The sequence below is a fragment of the Halichoeres trimaculatus genome, unplaced genomic scaffold, assembly GCF_033239565.1.
Source record: "Halichoeres trimaculatus isolate MK-OKI-2021-1 unplaced genomic scaffold, fHalTri1.1 fHalTri1_scaffold_23, whole genome shotgun sequence".
Lineage (NCBI taxonomy): Eukaryota > Metazoa > Chordata > Actinopteri > Labriformes > Labridae > Halichoeres > Halichoeres trimaculatus.
Genome location: NW_027437201.1, coordinates 18,275,894 through 18,288,641, shown reverse-complemented (window position 1 = coordinate 18,288,641; position 12,748 = coordinate 18,275,894). Strand labels below are relative to the sequence as shown.

Genomic DNA, 12,748 nt, shown 5'->3' with positions numbered 1-12,748 from the left:
TTAGGGCTGGATTTAGGGCTCAGTTATATCTGTTTCCTGACTCACTAACATGAATTTAACCAACAGTGGAGACGTCTGAAGAGAAAGTCGAGGCCGGGGCTGAGAGCAACACATGTGGAGACGAGGGGCAGCTTGGTATGCCTCCGGTCTTTAAGCTCAACCTTTCTTTTTCAGCTTCTCGTGCTTTGCGCTTGTTTTTTCCAAAGAATGGTTTTGTTTTGCTTTCTTGCTGACAGAAAGGAAGATCATTACTCCTCACGTGTTTGGATCGAAACTATAAAGCTACACAATCAACATCTTAAAGTATAGATTAAGCCAATGAAAGTCTGGGATAGAAGTTGTGGTGAATTTGGCTTTACTTTTGTGCAGTGGATGGAGCTGGAGATACATCATCTATCTTTTTGTGACGCTAAAAGTGCAAACCAGCTGTTAAATGCAGCTAAAATGTCAAAATAAGAAACAGGAGAGTGGTTTTGATCTTGTTTTCTGACTCGCCTTGGGACGTGTGTTTACATTTTCTAAAGTGTGAACGAAGCTTACAATCTCATTCTTTCAGCATCCTTCGAAAGGAGTGATTTTTTCTGGATTTATTCTTTGGCTCCTTCTTTTCTTTTCATGCTTGGCTATAATGTTGAACTTCTCACATTTAAGGTCTCAAACATGATCGTAAACAGACTCAAACATCCTTTTTTCTTGAAAAAAAAAAAAAAAAGGTTACATCCTGGCTATTTCAGGACGGCCAAACCGCAGAGAGATGTGTTAAACAGATGCACCGCTCCCAGTCAGGGGGAGCAGCAGAATGATGTTAAAAACATCTGAGCAGCAGCACATGACAGATGGACATTAAAACATGTGGATAACTCTGTGTGTTTGCACACACTCCCTCTTGAGTGATACCTTTAACAGATATTTGCTTTGGGCTTTCTGCATTAACTGAAGACATGCTGTACGCGGGCTCTGCATCGATTTCTGTGCAGTGTTTTAATCTGTCATGACGGACAGAAAGTCATTACTGCTCATGTTCTAATGTCTTTTCCATCTGTGTCTTCATGTCCGAGCAGCAGCAGGAGGAGCAGCTCCAACAGGTAGGCTCTTTATGTCTTATTGACCACACTCAGACTGTGCTTTTATTTACCGCTGGAGATAGATATGAACACAGTAATGGGTCCAGGTGGAACGCAGAGAGAAAATAAACTGTTAGCTCTTCTTATAGATGTCATAAAGGGATGAATCTGTCAGATATTGGTGCCTCGGACTCGATTATGCCATGATGAGACCCAAATCAATGTTAATTATAAGATGATAAATTAAAACATTTAGACTCTAGTCATTAAGATTAAAAATGCCCTCGATTAAGAAACACATTTCAGATTAATTTTGGGCCATTCCCTGTAATAGGTGCCATATGTTTTTTATAACTCTCTAAAAATTAAGTCAAATTTCTCTTTTTGTAACTCTAAATCTGAAGCTTGTCACTTATTTCCTGCTGCTTTGTTAGAGCTTGGTTTCATTTAAAGTGTTACAGTTACAGTGTAAAACTGATCTTAAATCTCAACAATTTAAGTTATTCAAACTCCAATTTGTAACAATCCTAAAAATCAGCGTTACATGAATTAATACTCATACTAAAAAGTTGATAAACTACATGTAAAACAAGAACAAAGGTGAGTTTTTAGCATAGAGTTAGCAAATACATGAAATATGGCCAGTTAGCATGTCGACACTAACCTCTTTAAAGCAATTCAACAAAAAACATATTGTAAAAATAAACAAATAACAGCAAAAAAATAATTTAGGTAACAGGACTGAGCTGAGATTTTAATCCAGTCAGTCAGAGTGTAATTAGCTTCCTGTGCTTCAACATTTGACTTAGGGATGGGTACCAAATTAGGTACCGACCAAATTCTGTCAAAAGTACCAGGTACTGATTCATGTAAATTCAAAAGGTACCATGTTAAGGTACCTAAATGCATCCTTGTGACTTTGATGGAGTGGAGGTGGGTGGTTTTTCATGCTGGACATGAACATAGCATTGCAAGGTTATATATTAGAGAAGAACTAAAAAAAGATTTTATTATTGAACAAATTGATATTTTGTACCACACAAACACAAAACAGTATCGTTGGGTACCGGTACTGATGACCAGGTACTGAACATCGGTACTGTATAGTTTCAAATGCAAAAGGTACCCATCCCTAATTTGACTTGTTGAATATTCCAGATTTTTCAGAGAAGATAATGTGTTGGAGAAACAGGACTGAGTGAAAACCCAGCGACACAACTAAAAGCCTTTGCACACCAAAGGCAACGGGGAATAAATGGCGCAAAATTGTAAAAAATTTGGAGGAGTCATATTCAGTCTCTGCAGATATTCTCCTCCAAGCTATGTCTTTTTAAATGTTGTCTTTGTAGTTTTTATGTCTTTTGTCCTAAAGAACCAGCTGCTGGTACACAAACACAATCAATGTTGAATGTTTTGGTATGTGACTTGTCAACAATGAGCGTTGTGATTGGTGGGATGTGTACTTATGACAAGCCAAACTTAAAAAATAAAAGCCGCAATTTCGCTCAGTGAAAGTATGTTGCTGGTGTGAAAGCTTGCATTAAAAACGATAGGTTCAAAAAAAATAAAACTTGCAAAATATTCACGTGAAGAATATGCGTCTGGTCTGAAAAAGGCTTAAAGTGTGAATTTAAATTAAACTTTTTTTTTCTTTTTTATAAGAAAATAAACTTTAAGTATAGTTGGCATAAGGAGTAAAACAAATATGTTTTAAAAAAGTCACATTTCTGAAGGATTTGAATTATTATAATTTCTTGTAAAGTCTAATTTTAGGTAGTGGAACAGGAAACAAATGTAATTTCCCCAGTGTTCAAGGTCGTTTACATTAATACTCAAAATTATTTTGTGCAGGATACTTGGCTTAACACAAAAACTTATTTTACAGATAACCATCCTACTTTAATACATTTAACTCTTTGAGGAAGCAAATGGCAATGATTTGTTAAAATGGCCCTTTATTCGGTAGAGTTTATGATTATTAAGATGAATTTTGTGGCCCACATTTGAAACTTACTGGGTTTTTTCAGCTTGAAATCAAAGTTTTATAATCAAAAGACAAATGAGGTTTTATTTCTTACTCATTCCCAACTTTAAGTTCGATTTTAAGGGTTTCATTTTGTGATAAGTTTATGTTTTATACTCTGATCACTCTTTCAGATTTTGCTTTCTTGCTGTTAAATTTGAACTCATGTTGGGTGGGAGGATTATTTCACTAGTACAGAGTTTAAGAACTTTCTGCCATGTTTTAATCACTTTCTTTAAGATAAAAAAAAACACGTTTTGGTGCATTTCACTGGAATGCATCACCTGTCGTCTGTCAACCCAGTGTGATGCATTGTCGTTCATCTCCATCTCATTTCACGTCAACAGTTTGTTTCCTTCACTGATCCCGTCTCATTCCTGGTTTTGCATCCTCACTTTCTGTAGATCTCTCAGTTTCTTTCTTCTCTGGTTAATGAAACACGGTAACCTTTTCTTTTCCTCACCCGCCCTCTTCTGTTCTCTCCTTTCATTATCTTTTCTGTTCAATGGGGAGATGGAAAACAAGTGCTGTGAATGTCATCATTAATCTGCTTTCCAAACAAATTAGCAAAGCCGGGCTCTGGAGTCTGCAGTGAGTTTGCATTTGTGGTTGATGGATCAAAGCCAGCTGAGGATGGAGCTTCTGCCCAGGGAGTTGACTTCATGAGAGTTTCCTGCTCCATGGACCCAGGAAGTGAGGCGGCGGGGGACAGCGGGAAGAGGCTGACTGACTCTTTATGGGCCTCTGAAGATCTCAGCTGTGGCGCTGCAGAGACTAAGAGGGACAGATCACCAGGGAGGAGGAGCCCGGAGCGACCGGGAGGTGTGGATCCTCACAGGGCGATCAGCCTCGACGCCTCTGAGCGTCTGGGTGACATGAGCAATCTGCCTGGGATGTCTTTAATGCGCACCGCAGGTTTGGAGGATCTGACATCCATCGGCGATCGAGGCGAGCGGCTCAGCTCTGAGCAAACAAAAGATGAAGTGACTTCAATCAGGGCGGCTTTAAAGTCCTGCAGTGATGCTGAGAGCAGAGATATCAGCTCTGAAACCAAAAAATCCCCTCGCACCCAAAGTCTGTCTCACCCCATCTTTGACTCCTCTTCAGAGGATCTTCCCCATGAACAAGGCAGTAGGAACATTTCCAACATGGATAGCCTTTTAACCAAACCGCCGTCTCGCACGCCAGCTGAAAACAGCAGCAGTGACTCATCATCATCACATAGAGGCCGCCATTCACAGCCTAATGACTCAGACATGAGGAGCGATGTGGCTCAGACCACCAGTACCGCTGATGTGCAGAAAACTCCCCCCCAAAGCTCTCCAGCCAGAAAGTCTCTGGTGCCGGTCGCTGTTTTCAAAGGTCTGTTTGCTGTCATGTTCACCAGTTCAGAACCAGCCCTCCTCAGTTTACTCCTTCCACTTCTTTCTTTTACAACGCAGCTTTCTTTGCAGCACTCTCCCTCAGAGTTTTTTTCTACGGACATTAACTTTGACCCGAGGAAACGCTTGTTGTCCTCCCTCCCCACTTTAAGATTTCTGTTTCATCTCTCCATCTCTGCTCACTCTGCTGGTTATGCAGCCCCCCCAAACAAACAACAACAACCAAAAACAGACTTTTATGTTTCCACGAGCACTTTGTGTCATGATGCATGCAGCATTAACCTACATCACTGTGTTTCTTTGCTGTGAGAATGTGTTTGGGCACACCGCACTGGACGCTGACGGATTATTCAAGTCACTTGAGTTGACAGACAGGATGAATTATAGATGAGAAAATCCGAAAAGTGGGTCAATCTGAATTCTTTCTCTTTCTCTTTTCTGTCTGTAGCACAAGCAAAGATGGATAACGGCTCTGCGGATAAGGTATGTGACAAAAGAAGTCATTTCAGGTGCGTCATCTCTCATTTCTTCCACTGAAAGGATTCTTCTGGTTTATCACAACTTGGCCAAAAACTTGCAAATTCTTTAGTTAATATAATCAGATTTATTCAAAGTCATCCCTGTTAAAAAGTGGTTCAGATAATCCCCTAAAGGCCCATTTATACCCCTTTACCTATGAGAATATGAGCCCTTTTAAACCAGTGGCGTGCACAGACTTTTTGAAGGCCAGGGGCAAAAAGAATAAACAAGCCACATACACTGCACATTTTTTTCCACCAAAGAGGGCAGTTTTGTGTGTTTTGCCAACCAGGGGACACTTTAGTGCATATTTTGGCTCCAAAAAAAGCACTTCAACATGTGTTTTTTCAAAAAGAGGGAGGGCAGGTGCCCCTCCCGCCCCCTTCTGTGCACACCACTGTTCCAAACGATGTTACCGTCACTTCTCACATACTTCCATGCATCCTTTATGTTGGCATTGCTGTGAACTAATACATTCATCGAGGGAAGTCTATGACAACAACAAACTCGAAAACAAACATGTCGACTGTGGAGGAGGTGTTGCTGATGTACAGCATGAAAATATTATATATATAAAGCAGGTGTCTGCAACCGTAACTTTCATTGGGGCCATTGTGCCTCAGGTCACCTGGATTAAAGAAAATCTGGAGCCAGAAAATCAACTTAATCTTCACAATAAAGGCTTTAAAGTGTAAAAAATTCTAAATATAGTTAAAATCTAGTGAATAATTATCTAAACAAGATTTTTTTTTGGAGTATATTAAAGTGTACATGCGATGTCTTAGTTTTTTATTATTAAATAAATTTGCAGAATCAAAAATATATACACAAAATTTCAAAATATTTTGTAATTTGTATTAGGGCTGGGACGATATGCTATTCTCACGATTGGATTCTATTACAATTTTTTTCGGAGAGCGACTCAATTTAAATTGCCATTCTTCGATTTTTACAACTTTTAGTACGATGATGATGATGATGTTCACAGGCTATATCAGGTAGAGATAGACTGATATAGATTTTTCCGGGCTGATACCGATATCAATTATTTGTAGTCAAGGAGGCCGATAACCGATATTTGAAGCCGATATTAATTTGTCATTTTCAATGCCTTTAAGCCTGAGTTTATCTAACAGCTCCCAGGCTTAGCAGCATGTTTTATTTTATTTGTTTTAAAGTTAAATGAAAACTTAAAAAAATAAATAGCTTAAGTTTTCTACGGTAAATAAAGTTTTCCATAATTTCAATGTAACTGCAATAACTTCACTGCTGATTGGCTGTTACCCGAGCCATGGCTCTGCTTGTAACCAATCAGATGGTACTGTGGGTGGGACAGTGCTGGGGACTGAGTAGTGACTGCAGACAGTGAAGCAGCTGCATCAGAGCCACAACAACGCAGTTTTAAATTTGTTTCTTATCGGCAGTCAGATTTAAAAAAGGCTGATGCCGATATGCTTCAAAATGCCAAATATCGGCCCCGATAAATGGCCCAGCTGATAATCGGTCTATCCCTAATATCAGGAGCCATATTTTTCCATCAAATGCACATCGTATGAGTCATAGAGAAACATTTCACCCTCTGCTGGAGAAAAGTGGCAACTTTTTTTCCAATCCAGTTAAACAAAGGCGGAAATGAAGAATCAGAAAAAAAAAACATTTTTTTTTATGAAGAGTCACGATTTTGATATTGTCAAACAAAAATCCCTACATCTCGTAAATAGATTTTTTCACCCATCCCTTATATTTATATTATATCATAATTTGATACCACAGTGTCTGGTGATGTTGCTATGTTTGGCCTGTATCTGTCAGCTTGACAGCATGAATAGAAGGCTCCGACCATATCCGTATCCACATTTAATGTTGAGCATAAATGGGCCTTAACCACCTCCCACCTCCACATCCTGCGCAGTTATAGAGATTACAGAAAATAAAAATTCTGCTCAAGAGAAACCACACAGATGAGAGCAGTCAACCATCACAGCTCAGCAGCAAAGCCAGACTTTGGGAGTCTGCAGATCTAGATGATACTACTAGATCAAGAAAATAAACATTCATGACGAGACAATCCTCAGGTTGTAATAAACCAGAATCATCTGAAACATCACATTTTTTTCATTTCCATCATTTTTCCTTTGTTGAATCATTCCTGTTCTTTTGGTCACAGTCATCAGAACTTTTTGTTTCTTTATTCATTTTCCCTCCTCATGAAAAAAGACTCAAACAGCCACCACACCAACCTCTCCCCCTAAAAGATCATCCATAGTCACCAAGGGCAACAAAACACACGCTTCCTCCCGAAACGGCCCCAGCTCCATCCCCATTAAAGCCAGCAGCAGCAGCAGCACAGGGCCCAGGCAGCCCAGAGTAAGTACAGCTTAGAGGTCAGGGATGAATGGATGCACAGTTTACTCTCAGGTGACACAAACATCTGATTTCATCCAATCCTCCTCTGATTTTGGCTTCTTACTCTAACCAAAGCAAACTAAACCACATCATTATGAGTTGTACGAGGTTTGAGTGATCCAAACATGCTCTAATCACTGCCACGCTCAAACTCAAGAAGAAAACAACAAACTACCAGCTCCTCTATCATCAGTGCAGCACACAGGCTGAAAGCAGACTTTAAAGGGTTGTATTGTTTGTTTTCAGAGTGGTGCAAAGTCTCAAACCCCAGGATCCAAACCCGCTGCAAGACCTGGAGCCCAGCCAGGTATGTGAAGAGCACTTAACGCCTCATTTTCTAATCCTATTTTGATGAATTGCCGTTCAAATTATCTCATTTTTCAAGGATTAAGATTAAAGAATTGCTTATGATTTGTTATATTTTTTGTGATGCAGCTAGTGCCAAGAAACCTCCCACCCCCAAAAATGAAAAAGGTAAAATAAAGAAAGGAAATATTAGTGATCACTTTAAGCCACCGTGCCAAAGTCTGATCAGGTTAATCCTGGATCAAACTTAGGCAGCTTGTAGCCAGCACAGCTTTTAGTTGGTTTTCATGATTTATTGTCATTATTTCCTTTCATTGAATCTGTTTATCTGCTTTAAACGGCTGACTCAGTTCCCTCTTTGGTTCCTTAAGATGCCCAGAGTGGACAGAGCAGCCCTGGTACTCCTAAGTCTCCCTCCAGCCAAGCGCTTTCTGCAAAGGCGGCGGCCGAGGCCAACAAAGTGAAGAAGGTGGCAGTGGTGCGCTCTACGCCCAAGTCCCCGGGCTCCCTGAAGAGCCGCCCGCCTGCTCCTTTGGCTGCCGCGGCGCCCATGCCTGACCTGAAGCACGTGAGGTCCAAGATCGGCTCCACGGACAACATCAAGCACCAGCCGGGAGGAGGAAAGGTACTGAGACACAGAGCAGACCTGATCCTGCAGAGTGTCCAAGTTTGTTTGTTTGCAGAGAGGAGCTTTAAGTCCCAGCAACATTTCTCTTCTTAAAGTTGTTTCAGAGGCAGAAATGATAAAACTTTGAACATTCACATTTTGAATTAAAGAGGGGGTGTTGTGCTCACTTTCAGGCTTCATGTTGTAGCTTTGAGTTAGCTTTACGGATAAAAAAAAAACCCCTCCACTTACCTCAAATTGAAGTCTTCAGCAAGAATCTCCTTTAGACCAACTCCAGCACTCCAGAAGCTTCCTTCACTGTTGCAACATCACAAAGTCATGTTTCTCTATAAATAAAAAAATGAAAAATCAATTAATACAGGGAAACGTTTTGGACCAAAATCTGACCAGGGAAGTTTGAAGAGACAAAGAAATTTAGAGCAAGAAAGTGCTGCATTAGTTTGCTTATTTCAGAATCAGAACCAGAATCACGTTTTATTGTGAAGTGAATTTGCATATACAAGAAACTTGTCTTGGTGTGTTGGTGCCAACAATTGACAAGAAAATAATAAAAATGCAAGATAGAATATAGAAAAAGTTAAGATATAAAATATTCTAAAAATACATAATAATTAATAATAATAGTAAAAAAATAAAATAATAATAATAATTATAATAATAATAATAATAATAATAATAATAATAATAATAAAATAGAATAAAAATTGTATTACATAATAATAAAATAGAATATAAATTGATTAAATAAAAATAAAAAATAGGAATATTTATAGGAAAATAAAAAATGTAATAATAATTGTAATGAGAAACAGAAAACAGAAGATACAAGGTGATTTAAAGAAGATTTATCACTGAGAAGTGTCATTATACGAGCAAATCCTGTGTGGCTACTCCAACACAGATTGATCTCACTCTTTGAAACTTCAAAGTATTATTTGAAATAAATGAAAAAGCACAGTACCTCCTCTTTAAGCTTATTTATGGAGCCAAAACCTAAATCTGGCTTCTTTTGTTCTTTAGATCTTTCTAATCTTGTTCATATGTGCATGTTTAATATCTTACTGATTCCCCCCAAAAAAACTGTGAAAGCAGTCAAATCATTTAGCTTAAAGATCTGTTTTTCTAAAACAAACCTGAGATTTAAATCTGAAAATACATTCATATCTACGCCCAGATCAAGCTGCCTCTGAGGACTGTTGGTGCGACTTGAACTCCCATCTGTCTTTTGTCTGCACGTTTTGGGATTTGATGTTCTGTGTGTGTTTCGTGGTTGATAACTGTGTGTAGCTGTGTGGGTGTGGGTGTTTGGGGTCCATTTTAGTATTAAAAGCTCTCCAAGTCTTTGTTCTATTCCTGTCGTCTGCAGTCACGTGTCTGATGTTCCACTGCTGAGTTTGAGCCGATCTTGAGTTGTGATATTTATGGACCAAATAAATCATTTAAACTGCAGATCAAACAAACACAGGAGAGGATGAAGCTACAACACAGATGGTTTTAGAGATATATTTCCTCCCCCTGTCTTCCTCTCTAACACCTCCACCTGCATGCGGTTACACAAACCACACAGCTCTTGTGTCACTCCATCGTCTTCTACTCTCTACATCTAAAAGCTGACGTTTTCATTTTTTCAGGTACAAATCGTTGAACAGAAGTTGGACTATAGTAATGTCCAGTCTAAGTGTGGCTCCAAAGGCAATATGAAACATGTACCCGGTGGCGGCAATGTGAGTAACTGAGGGATGAACTCAACACCAGACTCTTGAGTATCTCTGCAGTTATGATCATCAAAAAACAACTTTTGGTAACAAACTGAGTGCTCTCATTTCTCTGCTCCATGCTCAAACACATGATCAGGAGGTGGATCTTAAATAGGACGTGTATGGTCCCAACATGCTCTTAAACAGCCATAACACACTGAATTTTACAATAAGTAAGCTGCATTTAACCAAAGATCACTGCTTTAATGCTTTAAAGCTGGCATCTGTGACGTTACATGATTTATTAAAACTGCAGGCTACAAAATACTTCAGCAAGTCATGAAAACATTAAGCAGCAGACTCTCAGATTGTGGTTTTATTTCGTAGAGTTATGGATGGCAGCTTGAATGATAGGTCCAAATATTATTAGATTTCATCCCTTCATCATCCTATTTTCTCCTCTAAGCTGCGCCTCCCTGCAGCTTTCGTTTCTAAATGTTTTCCCCTGACTGTAATTTCTCTTCTCGCACGCTGCAGGTTCAAATTCTGGATAAGAAACTGGACTTGGCTAACGTCCAGTCTCGCTGTGGCTCGAAAGACAACCTCAAGCACACGCCTGGAGGAGGAAAGGTGAGAAATCTGGACGCAGGAGAACAATTGTCCTAAAAAAGGAGTTTATAAGCATTTTTGTTTTCTCTGATCCTACAAGCAAATAACGCTTCTGAAAAACAGAAGTTGTTGAATCTCTTCAGAAAGCTGTGCAGTATTTTTGTGTCCTGCAGGTTTTAAATCCAACATTTTCTCTCCACTTAGTTTTGTTGGTTTGTAAGAAGATTTAGATCGAAAATTCAACAAATTAAGCCAAGATAAACCTTGGCTTCTGATAAAATGTTGGCTGATTAGAGTGTTTTCAATTTGCAACCCTAATTACAAAAACTTTGGGACACTTTGATTCAAGATTAAAGGACTTTTTCTCAATTTTTTTTTTTATATATACAAGGACATACAGGAAAATTAAAATACTGTTCTTCCCTCTGATAGTATAGATAAAAAGGATTTAAGTTTAAAAATGGAAGTCTAGGAAAAAATATCTAGAAATTGAAATAGAAAAATATAAGGAAACAAAATAAAAAAATGTACAAAAAGGCAACAAAAACAACCTGTGTACAAGGTGCAAGTAGTGCAGTATCTGACTAAGATAAAAGACGTACATGGATAGTGGTGCAAAATTTTATCTAATCACATTTTAGCAGTTTGCATTAAAAGATAAATTTAAAGAGGCTGTGAGGAGTTTTAGAGTGATCTTGAAAAACTCTCCCTCTCTTAACGTCGATCATAGTCCACACATCAAAATGAGATTATTAGCACTAATGTAGGTTATTTTGAAATACTACTCCGTAGCTTCCCGACTGGATTGATTTATGGCACGTCTAAGTCTCTATGATAACACCACACCAGCTGACGAAGTTCAGCAGTGAGAAGAGAGATCTGTGTTTTTCTCTGCAGAAAACTATTTCTGTGATTAATTTTGTAGTGATGGTGGACACAGGAGCTTAACTGTCAGACAGAAAAAGGACAGAAGAGGATAAGAAAAGTAAAAGGGAGAGTGATAGAGCACGAGCTAAATGCTAAAACGTGCTAAAGATTAAAATACGGGTTAAACTGTTTGTGCTAATGTTAATTCCAACCCACAGTCAGCAGTTATTCTGCAGTGGTCTGTTCAAACTTGAGAGTCTATCAATAAAATGAAGAGTGAGGTTACGTTAGCTCTGATTGGTAGATGAGCGCTGGCAGATATGGGGGCACATATGGAAGCCCACCAAACTACTGTATGAACTGACAGTTAGCTTGTTGTCAGGTTAGCCTACGGATACGTCATAGTTGGGCTGCTTGTAGCGCTACTTGTGACTGACGTACAATAGAAACTTACAAACTTACTTGTTATCACGATTCAAACAACAATGCTAGGTAACCGTGCTGATAAATACCATACCTCATTGCGTTGTATCTGGTAAAAAATTATCTTCAACAAAGAAAATTTGTTCCAAAACAGACGCCTAGTTAAAAATCATATCTTTACGACAGTGTGTGAGACTCCAGGCCAGAAGGTGGCAAGGCAGTCCACTAAACAGATCCTCATCATAGCATCTTTGATTTTATATGATGACAACTTCCCAAATTTTGAAACTTAGAATTTGTTTTGTTGAGAAAAAAAGTCTGAATTTTACAGGTCAGAAGTGGACTTTCAGGTGTTTGTCCTAAACTCAAGAGAATATTAATTTTTCTGAATCTCCGTGTTGTGGTTTCACTCAGGTAACAGGTCTGCAAACTTCTTCCACTCCTGCAAACATCTTTTCACTTTGATTTTTTTTTATTTTGAACACCCATCTCTTCCTCTTTCTCTCTCCATTAGTGTGTCTCAGTGCTTCTCTTACTTCTGCACTTTTCCAGGTTAAAATACTTGATCAGAAGTTGGACTTTAGTAATGCCCAGTCAAAATGTGGCTCCAAAGACAATATCAAACATGTGGCCGGAGGTGGTAATGTGAGTAACGAAGGGATCTTCTCATCTCTGCAGTTATGATCAGATCACAAACCCTTGTTTGAAATGAATCAAAGCACTTTCACTCCCTCTTTAATCAGACATGTTGCCTGGTTAGCCCTCTCCCCCCTGAGCCTCCAGCTCATCCCTCAAAGATCTTTTCAGCTGAAGGTCCTCACTCG

At 39.0% G+C, this 12,748-nt stretch overlaps 1 protein-coding gene across 15 annotated transcripts in view; it reads left to right on the top strand.

The window, feature by feature from the left end:
• The window catches only part of LOC141785364 (uncharacterized), a 32,600-nt gene that overhangs the window by 14,878 nt on the left and 4,974 nt on the right, over positions 1 to 12,748 (top strand). For 3 of the 15 annotated variants that reach the window (XM_074663667.1, XM_074663662.1, XM_074663659.1), the window contains 9 exons: positions 67 to 135; positions 1,062 to 1,085; positions 4,918 to 4,952; positions 7,641 to 7,701; positions 7,830 to 7,868; positions 8,072 to 8,325; positions 9,960 to 10,052; positions 10,563 to 10,655; positions 12,477 to 12,569. In XM_074663667.1, the coding sequence (XP_074519768.1) occupies positions 67 to 135; positions 1,062 to 1,085; positions 4,918 to 4,952; positions 7,641 to 7,701; positions 7,830 to 7,868; positions 8,072 to 8,325; positions 9,960 to 10,052; positions 10,563 to 10,655; positions 12,477 to 12,569 (761 nt within the window). The remainder of the gene's footprint in view (positions 1 to 66; positions 136 to 1,061; positions 1,086 to 4,917; positions 4,953 to 7,640; positions 7,702 to 7,829; positions 7,869 to 8,071; positions 8,326 to 9,959; positions 10,053 to 10,562; positions 10,656 to 12,476; positions 12,570 to 12,748) is intronic. The other 12 variants (XM_074663669.1, XM_074663661.1, XM_074663663.1 and 9 more) reach the window with 8 other exon arrangements.